We start from the raw sequence: 16,919 nt of genomic DNA, 5'->3' as shown, positions 1-16,919 counted from the left end.
AACAGACCTCACTGCAAATACCTAACATAATGCATATTAGATAACCCTAAAGAATAAATGGCGAAAATGGAGCCAAATCCGAGCATCATACATTTAAAAAGAGCTCCATCTCAGTTTGAAGCATTATCCAATGCTGATAAAATAGATCCCTAATCCGTACTAGTCATTAAAAATGAATGGTACTAATAAAAGTTCCTAGTTGGAAAAATTCCTTATCTATGCTAGTGCATCCAATAGCTGTTTCAATTATAATCAGAAGCAATAACTTCAATGCCTGTAGTTTAACCCTTCAATCATAAGACTAATAAATGTCCAGAACCGACCCCGTGCTTAAGGTGGCAGGCTCGTAGTCCATTATTGCTTATTCAACATCATTGCCCAAGAAGAAGATTTCTAACCACATGAACTAATCTTGGGCGAAGATGAGGTGAACCGTTTGCGTCTGTCTATTCATCTTTTGCACACAAGCGCTCTGCTCAAAGAAATATAAACAAACTTTCAGGATGAGCCAAATATGTGGCAGAGTCAAGTGCACCATAATCCATGATATATTAACTCAATCCAAATTCACGTCTATATTACTATTTCTGATTCTCAATATAAAATCTAGTTTGCAATTCAATTTAAATTATACTACCTACAGTCCTAATTATAGTAACTTGTTTCTAGACTACAAAGGAGGTCTTATAATTAGAACCGGAAGTAATATTAAGGATTGGAGGTAGTATTATAATATCATAATAACCAAACCCAAAGCCAGGCAAATACCGTAAACAGCTACGTGTGGATAATTATTTCTTACTATTCAGTATTCGAATGCACTACACCTGAACAACTGCACACACATTAAGAGAGCATAGAGACAGATCTTACTCAGATATTCATAAGCTAATATCATAGAAGTACCCCACGCCGACATGCTGAAAAATCTTGGACCTAACCCTCTGTATAAACCTTTCCAACCGTCCTCGTTTATCAAGTCTTTGACAACTTGTTTCACAGAGCTTTTATTTTCATGTCCCATCACCTGAAGTGCGTAACTGTTGAGTCAGAACAATTAAATAGACTGTGACTGGAACTACAAAAAGATAATTGAAAAACTAAATTACAATTATTAAATGTTCATTGAACCCTCCATCATCATCATCCTAATCGCACTGTACTAATGTTACAATAACAATAAGCCTTGTCCCATTAAGTAGGATCGGTTATGTGGACTGCACAATGCCATTATACTCTATAAACAATTAAATATTTAAATATACTGTTAATCCAAAGGTTCCATTCAATAACTCCATACTAATGTTAAAGTGCGTATGATGTAATGTTATTAAACAATGAAGAACAACCACTTTAACCAACAAAAAAAATGACGCATCCACTTTGATGATAGCAGGGAATAATGAATCTAACATTAATCAAACATTGGCTACGCACACCTGTAATCGTGTCTTAATAGTATCCAATGGTGTCGTAATGCAGGATGCAGTTGCGCCAGCAATAATTCCCCCGGTAGCCTGAACTAAAACGATCTTCTGCACTCCAGGTTTGCCTTCCTTATTTTCTGCATAGCCCAAGAATCTGGCCAAGCAACCAGGAGTTGATTCTCCTTAATATGAAAAAGTTCGTGCAAACATGTACATATAAAAACATTGGTGTTTGCATGATGTGCTAAGTTCATTACCCGCTACTGATAACATCAATTAGCTTTAATTGCATGTTTCTGCAATTTTAGCTTGCCACTTGATTGGCTTATGCGGTGCATAGCATTTCAGCCAGATGAATCCTATCATTTTTTACTTGCAATAATTCACTACCTGCATGATGTTACACCATCACACATGCCAAATGGCCGCAATTTGAAAATTTAGAGTGTACCAGGTACCATGAAAAAAGTCACATGCGGGGTTTTCCAACACTCATGCTACCAATTCATGGGACAGATGACTCAAAATACTTGTTTAATTTTAAAAGGAGAAAATAAGAGTTCAATGGATTTCCATGGGTATTTAGATCTTACTGCCATTTGATAATAATATACAATTATCTGAAGAGGTAAATAAAACATCTTAGAGTTATTAGCAACGTGTATCACCATGTCTCTAGCCCAATTAATTTTAGAGGCAAATACAATAACTTAGTGTTATTAGTGACATGTCTCACCTCCAAATTAAGCGTTGGCTTGAACCATAGCTTGCCCACCATACAGCACTAGAAGGAGCATATGTCATAACAGAAAGACCGAATCCTTTATATAATCCCCGGATGCCATCTGATCTTAACACTTTACGAGCAACATCCAGACCACCATTATATTGAGCATGACCTGAGTATCCTTGCACCATCAACTTTTGGCTCACCTGAGTATCAATCGACCTAAAGGTAATTAACATATAAGAAACGTTGCTATTTTGATAAAAGAAGAAAAAATTATCAAGAAAAATGATCAGGGTAAGAATGTCACCATAATAAAACGAAAGCAGCAGACAAGACAACAGAAAGACAGATCATGGGTAATAATATTTAGTAACAGTCCAATACCAAGCCTAAATATTTAATAACAGTCCTTATTTATGCAAATATCTGTCACTCATGTAACTTCAAAAAATCATTAGCAAAGCATCAAGGCAAAGACAAAACATGTCTGTATGCCAAATCAGCAAATATACACATAGAGCTGCACGCAAAATTTTCAACCAAGATAAAATGAAATTGACCATCATACTGCAAACAAGGTATACAGTGCTACAAACCCTCGGCAGATACGAACGAGCACATAGCCAAATGCATAGACGACATGAATCAAACTTTCGTACCACATCAATGGGAACAAACACAGCTTGAGCTAAAAGTGATGATGTCAAGCCAGCAGCTCCATTTGCTATGGCTGCCTGGCCGGTTTCGGAGAGTCTAAATGGTTCAAGCATCCTGAAGGCGGCCACCTTAGTGGTCTCTAGGGTCGTAAGAAATATGATTCTGGCAGGAATTGCACCAGTGATGACTGTGCCAAATCCTCTATACAGACCCGGAATCCCATCTGTTCTAAGTAATCCCTTTATAACAGAAAATGCATTTCTTTCTCCAGTATCCTTCGAGGCAACCTGCAGTCTAGTCTTCACTACAGAAACTGGGTAGAGTGCCAATGTGACACCTGTAAAGAGTCCAGCTCCCACAACATAGAACTTCGTTTTATCTAGCCTGCAGAAATGAGTAACTAATCAATATAGAGAGCTTGAAGACACAAAGACCTATAGGTTCATATATGACTTCCTACAGCCAACTAAACGCTTCCTTGGAAGGAAAGAAACCAACATTTATGACTTCCCATTAGGACCGATTCCAGTCAGCAAGCATTATCAAACATTTTTAACAGGTTCAGTGCCTATAGAATATGAAAATTTTGATGCTTCTCACTTTTCCCAAACAAAGAATCAGTCAGCCTCGATTTCATTTCGTTTGATTTTTACTATACAAACAAAATATGAAGCCATCCCACTAATCCTCACCAATAAAACAATACCATAGGACTTCGCGAAACTACAACACCAATAATGGACTCAGCAAAGCATATTAAACAGAGGTATAAGAAGTCATTTCGTACAATAAATATATTCAAAATGAACCATATATTGACCAAAATAGTTAATAGCGCATTCGTTCAGTGACTCAAATGTCATTAATAAACCGTCAATACTATACCAAAAAAACAAGAAGAGAGAATGAATTTGCTGAGCGAACCGTCGCATCAAATATTTTTTCTTAAAAGAAGGTGCGAATCGGAAAATTAAGAGAGATCAAGCGTTACTTGTCCCAGTTAATCTCAGTCTGGCCGAACGAGTGGGATCGCGAATCGGACGCTGTCATTGGGTCTTGGGACCCCGGGATCCAATATATATCAAATTTCGCAGGAAACTGAGGAACCCATCCAATGCCGAAAGGTGCTACTCTTCTAAATTCTTGGAGCGGAAACAAGGCTCGAGTGGCGGGTGAGAGAGGGGAGGGAGGTTGTGCGCGTAATTTTCTTCTCTCTGTCTCTCCCCCCTGTTTTTGGAAGAAATGAAAGGATTAATTAAAGATTGTTTTTATTTTGGTTTTAGTTTATAAAGTTTCAAAAAATAAATTTTGATCCTAAACAAAATCATTCAAATTTTATTAAATTATAGAAACAAATATTTTAAATAAAAAGAAATTTAAAGGAATAAAATCTATAATTTAAAATTTGAAGAATCAAAATCAAAAGACTTGAATGTCTAAAGTTTGTTTTAACCTAATAAATAAACCTATCAGAATATCTCCTTTGTTTTATGAATTTAATCCGAAAAAGAATTTTGACCCAAAAAAAAAAATCCGAAAAAGAATGAAAAATATTTGAAAGAAATGAAATAAACCTTGATCGGAAATATTTTGCCGAGGCAACAAAAATTTTAGGATTTACCTTGAGAAAATAATTTTGTTCTTAGCATGTTACTCGTTCGATCCTTAATATAGGATCTAATTATTAAGTTGATTTTGATCCTAACTATAAGACTTATTTCTCATATTTATCATTTTTATAATTAATGAACTTATCTAATTTCTTTAATATAATCAAATTAGTTAAATAGATATTATATATTAAGGATATGAAGAGTATGAAATATTTATTGTTAAAAACACTCATTCATAAATCAGTTAACTAACACAAACTCTTGCCCGAATTACGTTCTTGAATTAAAGTCACACCTTTGACTAAGAAATGTTAGGGAGTATGAAAGAATCCAATTCCTTGATTCCATGTGCTTTGAAGAATCTCACAAGATTGAGGCAGCAAGAGGTTGAAGATGAGGCGGTTCCTCACTGTTTGCCTCATGCATGATTTTGCAGCTGAAAGAAACTGCACATCTCAGCAAAGCATCCCAGCTCTTCCCCATAGCAGTCTAGATGGAAGGCCTGATTTTTCTTTTGATTTTGTTTAAAATATGTACCGCTAATCAAGTTTATTTAAAGTTTAAACAAAAATCACTGGCAAGGTAAGGTCACATGACGATTTGTGTATCAATTATTATATTATTTATTCTTAATGAGTAGCCAACTGGAACAGTGCAGTCAACTCCTTGTTATATTTCCCACACATGCGCTCTTGCTTCTTTGCTGGGTCAATCTCCATAGATCTTTAACTCACCACAAAAATCTCAGAGGCTAAGAATTCCACATCTGCTCAGCACCAACAAAATGGGTTTCTGTTTGATACCCATAATTACATCCCTCTGGAATGCAAGCTTCGGCATTCTATTTTTTCTGTTCCTCGCTAGCTCTCGCTTCCCTTCTACAGGTTTGTTCTTTGAATTTTTTTGTACAGTACATTTTCATTCTTCATTCTTGTCATTGTCACTCAACGCCTGACACGTTAAAATATCCCCTTCATTCTTATCATTTGGTCGGTTATTTATCTTTCAGCTTCTGATGCGATTGACCTGTATGGAAATATCACGATCAAATGGGATGTCATCAACTGGACCTCCGATGGTTATGTTGTACGTACTTTGTCTGACTTTATCATCTCTTAATAGCAGCAACGAAAGTCTTTACGAGACCACACAACATCAAAATACGATTCCATATTAATTGCTGAGTGTACAGGCTCTAGTTACTATGCACAACTTCCAACAATATCGTCACTTCGCAGCACCAGGGTGGACTTTAGGATGGACATGGGCAAAGAAAGAGGTGATATGGAGCATTGTGGGAGGACAGGCCACTGAACGAGGGAATTGTTCACAATTTAAAGGAAACATCCCAAATTGTTGTAAAAAGGACCCAGCAATTGTTGATTTGCTTCCCGGAGCACCTTACAATCAGAAAATTGCACATTGCTGCAAAGGTGGGGTACTCAGCTCATTGGCACAGGACCCAACCAATGCGGTTGCTTCATTTCAGTTAAGTGTCGGCAGAGCTGGAACTACTAACAGAACAGTCAGGTTGCCCAAAAATTTCACCCTGAAAGCACCAGGACCAGGTTATACTTGTGGAAAGGCAAAAATTGTGAAACCCACATTATTCATAACACCAGACAAAAGAAGGATAACACAAGCATTCAGTAAGTCGTTAAACCCCTATTCTTATATTCACTGACAGTATGAATATGTTAACCATAGGTCACCCAAAAGTTTTAACTTCCATCGCTCTTGCATCTAATTCTATGTGAATCATTAGTTCATAATGCGCGCGCGCGCGCGCGTGTGTCTGTTATTAACCTTCACTCTATATGATATGGGACTCCTCATACATGATATCTTAACATTATGTGTAGGGAATTTTATATTTACATGTGTTTTTACTGTATATGGGCAAGATATGAGCAAAATCTCTTAAATTTAAAACTTGGCATTATTCTGGTATGTTGCAGTGACATGGAATGTGATATGTACATATGCACAATTCGTAGCTCATAAAAATCCTCCTTGCTGTGTCTCCCTTTCTTCTTTTTATAATGATACTATCATACCCTGCCCATCATGTTCATGTGGCTGTGGGGGCAATTCGTCTAGCTGTGCAGAGTAAGTAACTTCATCAATGCACTAGTCATATTATGATTGCTTCTAAACTGATCTGGAGATTATGCTTTGACACTTATCTTCTCTACGTGGTTCCAGGTCGGATTCACCTCATTTGACACCTTCGATTCAATGTACTAGTCATATGTGCCCCATCCAAGTCCACTGGCATGTTAAGGGTAACGACAAAGGATCCTGGCGAGTTAAGATCAATGTTACCAATTTTAATTATAGGACGAATTATTCTGACTGGAACTTGCTTGTTCAACACCCAAACGTTGATAATCTGACCCAACTTTCCGGTTCCAACTACAAGGGATTAGCATCATACGGAGCAACAACAAGTAAGTTATTTTGAATGACATTGTTTTTATGAATTTTCCCTGCTATGGTTCTGCAGGCAGGAAATATGCATCATGAGTATGAGCTTCAACAACGGTTTTGATTTTTGAAGCTGTCTGATTGAAAATAGTGCATAGATTTGATGTTTCTGTCATATCTAGTAAAAACCCTCAGATTAAAAGGGTATATCATCAGTGTGTTTACTCCTTTCTCCATGAAATGGTTGACTAAAGTTGCATGCTTTTGAACAGATGATACAGTAATGCTTTGGGGAATTAAGTTTTACAACGATTTTCTGAACCAAGCTGGCCATTCTGGTGATGTACAGTTAGAACTAGTTTTTCGAAAGGATAACTCGACCTTTGCTCTCGACAAAAGCTGGGCTTTTCCTCGGAGGATCTTTTTCAATGGGGACATGTGTGAGTTGCCACAACCAGATGCATACCCTTTGCTGGCCAATGCCAGTTCCCAGCAACAAGTTTCCCTGCTTGCCTTATTAATGATGTCTTGCTTGGTGGCTTTGGTCTTTTATACATTTCCTTGAAGTTTCTGTCCGTATTACACTCAACTCTCATTTCGACCATGTCATTGCTGAGAGCTAGCTCAGGTGTCTTATGTTTTGCTGCTCAGTTTCGACAAGGCTCTTGATGATGGATATTGTTATATCTGTCCGATTTAATGTGATTATAAATGGTCGCTATCTGCATATTAGTTATTGACAAATACTTCTGGGTAAATTAACAACCAAATGGCCTAAAGATTAATTGTATTATCCATATACATGTGTGTGTTGAAGTATATGTATACATGTATATATAATATTTTTCTTGCGGTGAACTGAAGGACCATATAGGTGCAGGTTTCTCATATTGGCCATCCTTAGAGCATTCTTGTCGTTCTCCATGGGCGGTTAAAGTGGAGAGATGAACCCTTTTTCCACAAAAAGAAAAAAAAAATGAAGGAATGACATTTCGATAATTGCTAATGAACAAAACTTTATTTAAATTTAATAATTTGGTTTTACACAGATATTTCAAATTCGTTGGTTTTTGATTGAAAAAAGCTTCCTATAATAGTCCTTGACTGAAATTTTCCAAGAAATAAACCCTTGGTAGGGAATATTTTCTCAAACAAAACCAGTTAATGGCCTAATGAAAATTATTATTATTTTCATTGCTCTCAACGTAACTCACGAAGGAAGTGGGAAACATGTCAATAGTCTCAAAGAAAAACAGTTCACTTTGAGCACACGACGCCCAGAGTCAAGAGTGTTCCAATCTTCTCATTTTCGTGCAAGACCAAGCAGTTCCGTCGCCCATATGAGGGTGGAATGCGATCTCACGAAGGAAGTGGGAAACATGTCAATAGCCATTTTAACGCAAGCAGACTTCGGTTTTAAGATACCAAAACTGCATGTGTGATCTCTTAACATGCAACTTGATAATGATATGATATGAAAATTTGTTTAATGCTCCTTCGATTCTTAATATAGGACTTAATTAATGAGTTGATATTGATCCTATATGTAAGACTTATTTTACATACTTGTCAGGTTTTTTTCCAAGTTAACTTTAAGAAAAAGAATTAAGGAAGATGCTTAGGGTGTTTTAGGAAAAATATATCATATTAACTAATTTAACTAATATTTTTAATCTACTTAAATTAGTTAGTTAAGTCTTAACCGGAGGAGTAGCATTTACCTTGATCATGACGCTTTTTTTTATTTATGAAACAATTAATTTAAGCTAAATTATTGGAGCCCACAGTTTTTAAAGTCTTGGTCCACGCCTCTTTCTTTGACTCACCCAAACGTCATAAGTCAACATAGAACGGCTGTGGCAGTAGCCCCACGCTTCAATGCTGTGAGCCATATTGTTAGAAAAATGAGTTGGTTTCTCACTGTTTGCCTTTGAGCTGAGTTTCATGCAGCTGAAAGAAACTCCACATCTTAACACTGCATCCAAGCTCTTCCCAGAGCATTCTGTGGAAGCCTTGATTTTTCTTTCAATTTCGTTGAAATCACCACTAATCTATCTAGTTTGTGCTCAATTCTGGACAAAAATTATCGGCAAGGTAAGGCCACTTGACAGTTTATTTATCAATTATTATCTTCTGTATTCTTTCATGACTAGCCAAAGTGGAACAATGCAGTCAACTCCACGTTATTCTTCCCATATACACGAGTTCTCTTGCTTCTTTGCTGGGTTAGTCTACTTATATCTTGAACTCAGACGCTCAGAATTCAATATCTTCTTTGCAGCAAGAAAATGGGTTTCTGTGCAAGCTCGGGCATTCTTTTTTTGTTCCTACTCACTTGCTCTTGCTTCCCTTCTACAGGTTTGCTCATTGTTCTATAACTTGGCAGTTTAAGTTTTGGAATTTTCTCGAATAGACTGATGATTATCTTTAGCTGCAAAGTTGTTTACATCGCTGGTAGACTTTCATTTCTTGGTTCGTGGAACTTAGGCTATGTTTGTCAGTCTTATCATTGTCACTTAATTCCTGACATGTTAAAACATCCCATTCATTTACACTTTAATTCTTTGTTGGTCGTTTATCTTTCAGAAGCTTATGATGCGTTTGACCCGAAAGGAAATATCAAAATCAAATGGGATATCATCAGCTGGACCCCTGATGGTTATGTTGTACGTACTTTGCTGTATTTTGTGAAACAAGACAACATCAAAATTTTTGTGGCTCTTTTTCCCTCTATAACATGTGCACATATTTCTTGATCTGTAATATTAATTGCTGAATGTGCAGGCCGTAGTTACTATGCAAAATTTTCAAAAATGTCGTCACATTTCGGCTCCAGGGTGGTTTCTAGGGTGGACATGGGCGAAGAAGGAGGTGATATGGAGCATGATGGGAGGACAGGCCACTGAACAAGGGGATTGTTCAAAATTTAAGGGAAACATCCCACATAGTTGTAAAGAGAACCCAACAATTGTTGATTTGCTGCCAGGAACACCTTACAATCAGCAAATTGCAAATTGCTGCAAAGGTGGGGTTCTCAGCTCACGGGCACAGGATCCAACCAAGTCGGTTGCTTCATTTCAGTTAAGTGTTGGCAGAGCTGGAACCACTAACACAACAGTCAAGGTGCCCAAAAACTTCACACTGAATGCACCAGGACCAGGATATACTTGTGGTCCAGCAAAAATTGTGAAACCCACCCAATTCATAACACCAGACAAAAGGAGAATAGCGGAAGCACTCAGTAAGTTGTTAACCATATGTCATCCAAAAGTCTTAACATTTTTTTGCTATTTTATCTAATTCTATGTGAATTACGGGCTTTTGGGTCAGTCTACATTTTTATATTTATCTATTATTAAGCTTAACTTTATAATATGCTAGACTACTCACATCTAATCAAACGATATCATAGCATTATGAGTAAGACATGCTTTTTTAGCATATATTGGCAAGATCTGAGCAACATCTCTTGAATTTAAACTTGGCACTGTCCTGGTATATTGCAGTGACATGGAATGTGATATGTACGTATTCACAATATCTAGCTCATAAGACACCTACTTGCTGTGTCTCCCTCTCTTCTTTCTATAATGATACTATCGTACCCTGCCCAACGTGTTCATGTGGTTGCCGGGGCAAATCATCTAGCTGTGCAGAGTAAGTTTTCATCAAGTAGGAAACTATGATTGCTTCCAAACTGATCTGGACTCTGGAGATTATGTTTTGACATGTATTTTCTTTATGTGGTTCCAGGTCAGGTTCAACTCACTTGACACCTTCGGTTCAATGTACTAACCATATGTGTCCCATCCAAGTCCGCTGGCATGTTAAGGCTAACTACAAGGAGTACTGGCGAGTTAAGATCACTATTACCAATTTTAATCACAGGATGAATTATTCTGACTGGAACTTGGCTGTTCAACACCCCAACTTTGACAATCTGATCCAACTTTTCGGTTTCGACTACAAGGGGTTATCATCAGACAGAGCAATCAGTAAGTTATATTTTGAATGAGATTGTTTCTATGAATTTTCCTGCTATGTTTCTGACAGGAACTGTGCATATGAGTTTGAGTTCTAACAAGTTGCATGCTTTTGACCAGATGATACAGGAATGCTCTGGGGAATTAAGTTTTACAATGATGTTCTTAACCATGCTGGGCCCTCTGGTAATGTACAATCTGAGCTACTTTTTGGAAAGCATAGATCAACCTTTAGTTTCAAGAAGGGCTGGGCTTTTCCTCGGAGGATCTATTTCAACGGTGACAGCTGTGTGATGCCGCCACCAGATGCATACCCTGTGGTGCCCAATGCCATTTCTCAAATTGAGGCTTAAACTTTACTCAAATAATAGCTCTGCTTATGTCTGTAATGACTAATGAGTACATCTCAAATTATGAATGATTGCCAACTGCCTATTGAGCCTTATGAGCAAATGCTTCTTAATAAATTAATTAATAACTAAATTTTTTCTCAAATGAACTGGATTTACGTTATTAACAATTAAAATTCTCCCAGAAATAAACCCTTGATAGGAAAATTTTATCAAACAAAACAATTTGAATTATATATAATAAGAATTTCAATTCCAAAAAATAATATATACACACATAGAGAGAGGAGAAAAACATGCAATGTATAATATGCTTGTGATCAAGCACACCGAATACATGAACTAATGGAGGCACACATAAAGAAGTTTACAAATAACTTGATAGCGATATGATGCGGTTTTATATTTTTTTAAGCATTTAACGTGCATCATAACTTTTTTAAAAATTAGAAAAAGAACAATTAATTATACCTAAATTATTAGAGTGCACAGTGTATAAACTCGAAAGTCTTGGTCCACGCCTCCTCCCTTAACCACCACAAACGTCATAACACGAGTGTGGAAGTGTCGGCAGGCTCTAAAGTCCGATCCTCTCTACACGGACAATGCATTATGAAAATTTCATGGGGAACTGACCGTGACATATATTAAACCCTTTATATGTATATACTACTATCTCCGATTTTAACTATAAGATCTCGTTTATAGACTATTTTATAAACTACAAACGAGATCTTATAATTAGGATAAGAGATAGTATTAAGGATGAAATAAAAATAAATCTATAATGTAAAAAGTACTGTTTCTATTGGAAGTAAAATAGAGAAGGAAAACAATAGAATTGGAATTGATTAATGAGCACCGACAGGGATTTCCTACTTTTTAATGTGATGTAGTTAGAAGGACAAGAATGAGCCAACAAGAAAGCTCAAGTCTGAAGATGGCTTGTGTGAGTTAAAAGAAGAGGTCAAATATAGAGCTCGCTAAATTATTAGTGAGATGAGCTGGTTCTTCTCTGTCCTGCCTCTTCGCCGACTACGACCTGCGCCGTTTGGTACAAGCACAAGCATTTCATTCCTTGAAAACCCTATTCACCAACTGCCCCCCCAAAACACAAATCACATAACAATCATTATTTACTCATTATATCTATTTTAATATATTATGTTCTGATTTTATATCATTATAATAATTATTATATCTGCATTATAATTTTCGTCTGTTATAAGAAAAGTAAAAAAAGCGAGAGTTAAATTATCTGCTCCGACATGCTCTCATTGGTCAATAATATAACATAATACAACCAAAATAAATAAACAATGTGGAAATAAGGGGCAATTTTGACGGCATAAAAAGGGGTAATGGTTTGGATTGAATACTAATATTGGTACAAAATCTTCTCTATAACATAAAACAGATTTAAAAAGGTGATTTTATTTTCTAAGAAATAAAAATGCGGGATTCTTTTTTTTTTTTTTATAACCAGAATGAGTTTAATTTAATGCCATAAACATTCATAGAAATCAAGTATAAATTACTTATGATTATGAAGGTGTCGGTTATTAGCTACATTATTGCAACTGAATTGCTGGCATGATTTTATTGATTCTTTTTTTTTTTTCTCTTTCTCAGTGGAAGGCATGATTTTACTTTTGATTTCGTCGCAAGTACGCCTAATCTAAATCTGAATCTGGTTTAAAGGTTAAACAAAAAAAAATCATGGCAATGCCCACATGATGACCCCCTTTTTTTTTTCCATCAATCGCTTTAGTTATTTATTCTTATCCGTGGCGAGCCAACTGGAACAAAGCGGTCACTTAACTCCGTGTTATTTTCTTCCACACACGCGCACGCTCTTACTTCTTTGTTGGGTCATTCTCTCTTTCTCCTTTCGGCTTCTTTCCTCTGGTTTCCATAGATCTTGAACTGATCAGGCGGAAACTCGGAGTCTCAGGGTCCGATATCACATCGGCCGCAAGAAAATGGGTTTCTGTTTGATACCCATAATCAGATCCCTCTCGAAAGCGAGCTCCGGCATTCTATTTTTGTTCCTACTCACTTGCTCTTTCTTCCCTTCTACAGGTTTGCTCATTGTTCTTTATTTTTCAGTTTAAGTTTTGGAATTTTCTTGAATAGACTGACTATTATCTTTAGCTGGAAAGTTGTTTCCGTTTAAGGTAGACTTCGTTTCTTGGTGCGTGGAACTTACGCTCTGTTGATTTGCGTTCGCATTCTTTGTTCTTCAATCGGGAAGTCTTGCTCATTTATTAACTTGTGGTGTCTTTATCGATGCCCGCAACAGAGAATCCGTTCTGCGCTTGTTTATTTACTGAGTTGAAATTTAGTTATAGAACAACGAAATGGATGAAATTTAATATTTTGATTTTTGTTGGCAGCAGTCGGGTCTGGTTAGCTCTTTTATTGAAACTAAATAAAGTTGCATGAATGTAAATTAGTTAAGCATCAGTATCTTGATTTTCTTAGTGAAGTGACAAGTAAAACACGAACATCTGTCCTTAAGATCTATGAAGTCCGACATTAGAAATCGGTTGCTACAGAATAATGGTTGGTTTTTGAGCTTTTTTCTAATTGGGATGGGATAATTCATTTACGAAATTCTTTCCTCTGTTTAAGTTGTGTGAGTAGTGCCGATCCTTTATCATCAGAATCAGTCAACCACGCAGGATGATGACTGAAGTCGACGGCGGCTATACGGTTTATTGGATGTTAAAGTGTCGTCATCGTATTGAAATATGTATTCGAATTTCTAGGAAAGTTGCATGATGTAGAAATTGAAGTTAGTTTCACAAATCGTCCATCGACTTGCACAAAAGTGTTGTGTCTCCTATAGCTTGTATTGCACATTTTCATTTTTCATTCTTATCATTGCCACTCAATGCCTGGCATGTTAAAATATTCTATTCATTTACACTTTATTTTTTGGTTGGTTGTTTATCTTTCAGAAGCTTATGATGCGCTTGACCCGAATGGAAATATCACAATCAAATGGGATATCATCAGCTGGACCCCTGATGGTTATGTTGTACGTACTTTGTTTTACTTTATCATCTACTATTATCGGCAGTGAAAGCCTCTCTGAGACAAGACACAGCATTAAAATTTGTTTGGCTCTTTTTCCCTCCATAAATTGTGCACAACTTTCCTGATCTGTAATAGATCATGCTTGCATGGATTCAATATTAATTGCTGAAAGGGTTTGTATAAAAAAAATCGGCCCAATTAGAAACTGTATACAGTTTAAATTTCAAATCACACTTCAGAGCCTCTTCTCAAGATTTAAAGCTTGCAATCAAGATTCAGATTTGTTTTAATAAATTTAAGTGCATCAATGACTATTTATAAATTTGTGGCTTGCAGTCTTTTCATATTGATTTATTTTTTGTCCTTCTAATTCTATAGATACCTACCTAAAAAATCAATTGAATGTACAGGCTGTAGTTACTATGCACAACTTCCAACAATATCGTCACATTGCAACACCGGGGTGGACTTTAGGTTGGACATGGGCAAAGAAGGAGGTGATATGGAGCATGATGGGAGCACAGGCCACTGAACAAGGGGACTGTTCAAAATTTAAGGGAAACCCCCCACATTGTTGTAAAAAGAACCCAACGATTGTTGATTTACTTCCAGGAACACCTTACAATCAGCAAATTGCAAATTGCTGCAAAGGTGGGGTTCTCAGCTCATGGGCACAGGATCCACCCAATGCGGTTGCTTCATTTCAGGTAAGTGTTGGAAGAGCTGGAACCACTAACAAAACAGTCAAGGTGCCCAAAAACTTCACCCTGAATGCACCAGGACCAGGTTATACTTGTGGGCCAGGAAAAATTGTGAAACCCACTCAATTCATACAGCCAGACAAAAGGAGAGTAACACAAGCACTCAGTAAGTTGTTAAACTTCTATATTCAATTTCACTTTTAACAATCTGAATGCTGTCTCCCACCTTCACTTCATATTTTAACCATTTATCATCCAAAAGTTTTAACTTCTGTCGCCATCATGTGCTTTCTTGTGTCTAATTCTATGTAAACTATGAAATGAGAACTTTTGAAATTACTTGTTTTTTCATTGTATCTTGGCAAGACCCAAGCAATATCTCTTAAATCTGAACTTAGTGTTATTTTGGTATATTGCAGTGACATGGAACGTAACATGTACGTATTCACAATTTCTAGCTCAGAAAACTCCGACTTGTTGTGTCTCCCTCTCTTCTTTCTATAATGATACTATCGTTCCCTGCCCAACATGTTCATGTGGCTGTCGGGGCAACTCATCTACTTGTGTAGAGTAAGTTTCATCAACCAGAACATTATGATTGCTTCTAAACTGATCTGGTGATTATATTATGACATTATCTTCTCTATGTGCTTCCAGGCCGGATTCACCCCATTTGGAATCAGTTGTTGCTGGGAAAAATGGCTTGGCACCTGTGCTTCAATGTACTAGTCATATGTGCCCCATCCGAGTCCACTGGCATGTTAAGGTTAACTACAAGGAGTACTGGCGTGTTAAGATCACTATTACCAATTTTAACCACAGGATGAATTATTCTGATTGGAACTTGGTTGTTCAACACCCAAACCTTGACAATCTGACCCAACTTTTCAGTTTCAACTACAAAGGATTAACTCCATACGGAGTAATAAGTAAGTCATTTCGAATGGTATTGTTCCTTTGCATTTTCCCTGCCATCGTTTTTATGCATTTTTCCTGCTATGTTTCTGACAGGAACTATGTATGAATATGAATTTAAACTAGCTAGTTAGAAATAATGTTCAGTTTGAAAGCTGCTTAATTGAAAATACTGTATAGATTTACAGCAATGGTTTATGTTTCTGTCATATCTGTTACATGGCCTCAGATAGAAGGACAATAAATAGGTTCTTAAATTTGAGGCGGAGTAAATCTCTTTAAGATGTTCATTTTTTTTCTGGTCACATTGCAGCATGAGCTTGAAAAGTTTTTGATTAGGTTACCATATAACATCTGTGTTTAGTCCTTTCTTCCATGAATTGAGTGAGGGAGTAACTAACTAAAGTTGCTTTAAACAGATGATACAGCAATGCTATGGGGAATTAAGTTCTACAATGATTTTCTAAACGAAGCTGGCCGTTCTGGTAATGTACAGTCAGAGCTACTTTTTCGAAAGGATAAATCCACTTTCACTTTCGAGAAGGGCTGGGCTTTTCCTCGAAGGATCTATTTCAATGGTGACAATTGTGTGATGCCACCACCAGATTCATACCCTTGGTTGCCCAATGCTGGTTCCCGGCAAGGAGTTTCCCTGCTCACCTTAATGATATCTTGCTTGGTAGCCTTGGTCTTCTACACATTTGCTTGAAGTTCCTGCCGTGTTACACGCTACTCTCATTTCGACCAGATCATTTTTGAGAACTAGCTCAGGTGTCTTATGTTTTGCTGCTCAGTTTCAACAAGGGTTCTGATGTATTGTTATATCTGTCTGATTTAATGTAATGATACCGTACCGTATTTTGGTCCTTGTTGTAAATGAAATTGTAATTGTAATTATAATAATATATACAGGAACATGTCTCACGGAGAGATACACTTTAATCGTTTGTATTTGTTGTTCTTCGTACAATTCACTGCCTATTTATTTATTTTCGATTATTTTAGATGGATTTGATTTATAATTGGATTTGCAGCGTCAGGCTATCTTCTGCATTTCTCGGGTAAAGGGTCAAA

General features: G+C 36.7%; 3 protein-coding genes and 1 pseudogene across 3 annotated transcripts; 3 read left to right on the top strand and 1 right to left on the bottom strand.

The window, feature by feature from the left end:
* Nucleotides 1-36: 36 nt before the first annotated feature.
* On the bottom strand, nucleotides 37-4,018 carry LOC114722867 (solute carrier family 25 member 44). The gene is made up of 6 exons (XM_028908986.1): nucleotides 3,806-4,018; nucleotides 2,817-3,198; nucleotides 2,164-2,360; nucleotides 1,440-1,581; nucleotides 874-1,027; nucleotides 37-472 (listed from the first exon to the last, which is right to left on the bottom strand). The coding sequence occupies exons 1-6, from the start codon at nucleotides 3,862-3,864 to the stop codon at nucleotides 447-449; spliced, it is 960 nt and encodes a 319-aa protein (XP_028764819.1). The 5' UTR covers nucleotides 3,865-4,018; the 3' UTR covers nucleotides 37-446.
* Nucleotides 4,019-5,460: 1,442 nt separating this feature from the next.
* LOC114722931 (protein COBRA-like) lies at nucleotides 5,461-7,419 on the top strand. Its single transcript, XM_028909051.1, has 5 exons — nucleotides 5,461-5,513; nucleotides 5,620-6,076; nucleotides 6,386-6,536; nucleotides 6,633-6,877; nucleotides 7,127-7,419. Exons 2-5 carry the CDS (start codon nucleotides 5,632-5,634, stop codon nucleotides 7,417-7,419), a joined length of 1,134 nt encoding a protein of 377 aa, XP_028764884.1. The 5' UTR covers nucleotides 5,461-5,513; nucleotides 5,620-5,631.
* Nucleotides 7,420-8,961: 1,542 nt separating this feature from the next.
* Nucleotides 8,962-11,325, top strand: LOC114722864 (protein COBRA-like; annotated as a pseudogene).
* A 1,844-nt stretch (nucleotides 11,326-13,169) lies between these two features.
* On the top strand, nucleotides 13,170-16,844 carry LOC114722863 (protein COBRA). Its single transcript, XM_028908983.1, has 6 exons — nucleotides 13,170-13,269; nucleotides 14,151-14,230; nucleotides 14,640-15,096; nucleotides 15,350-15,500; nucleotides 15,588-15,859; nucleotides 16,265-16,844. The coding sequence occupies exons 1-6, from the start codon at nucleotides 13,170-13,172 to the stop codon at nucleotides 16,552-16,554; spliced, it is 1,350 nt and encodes a 449-aa protein (XP_028764816.1). The 3' UTR covers nucleotides 16,555-16,844.
* Nucleotides 16,845-16,919: the final 75 nt, after the last annotated feature.

Source organism: Neltuma alba, unplaced genomic scaffold (genome assembly GCF_004799145.2).
Source record: "Neltuma alba isolate B1F8T4 unplaced genomic scaffold, ASM479914v2 tig00012116_pilon, whole genome shotgun sequence".
In the NCBI taxonomy this organism is placed as follows: domain Eukaryota; kingdom Viridiplantae; phylum Streptophyta; class Magnoliopsida; order Fabales; family Fabaceae; genus Neltuma; species Neltuma alba.
The sequence above is the reverse complement of the archived record's forward strand: the minus strand, read 5'-3'. Positions and strand labels throughout refer to the sequence as shown.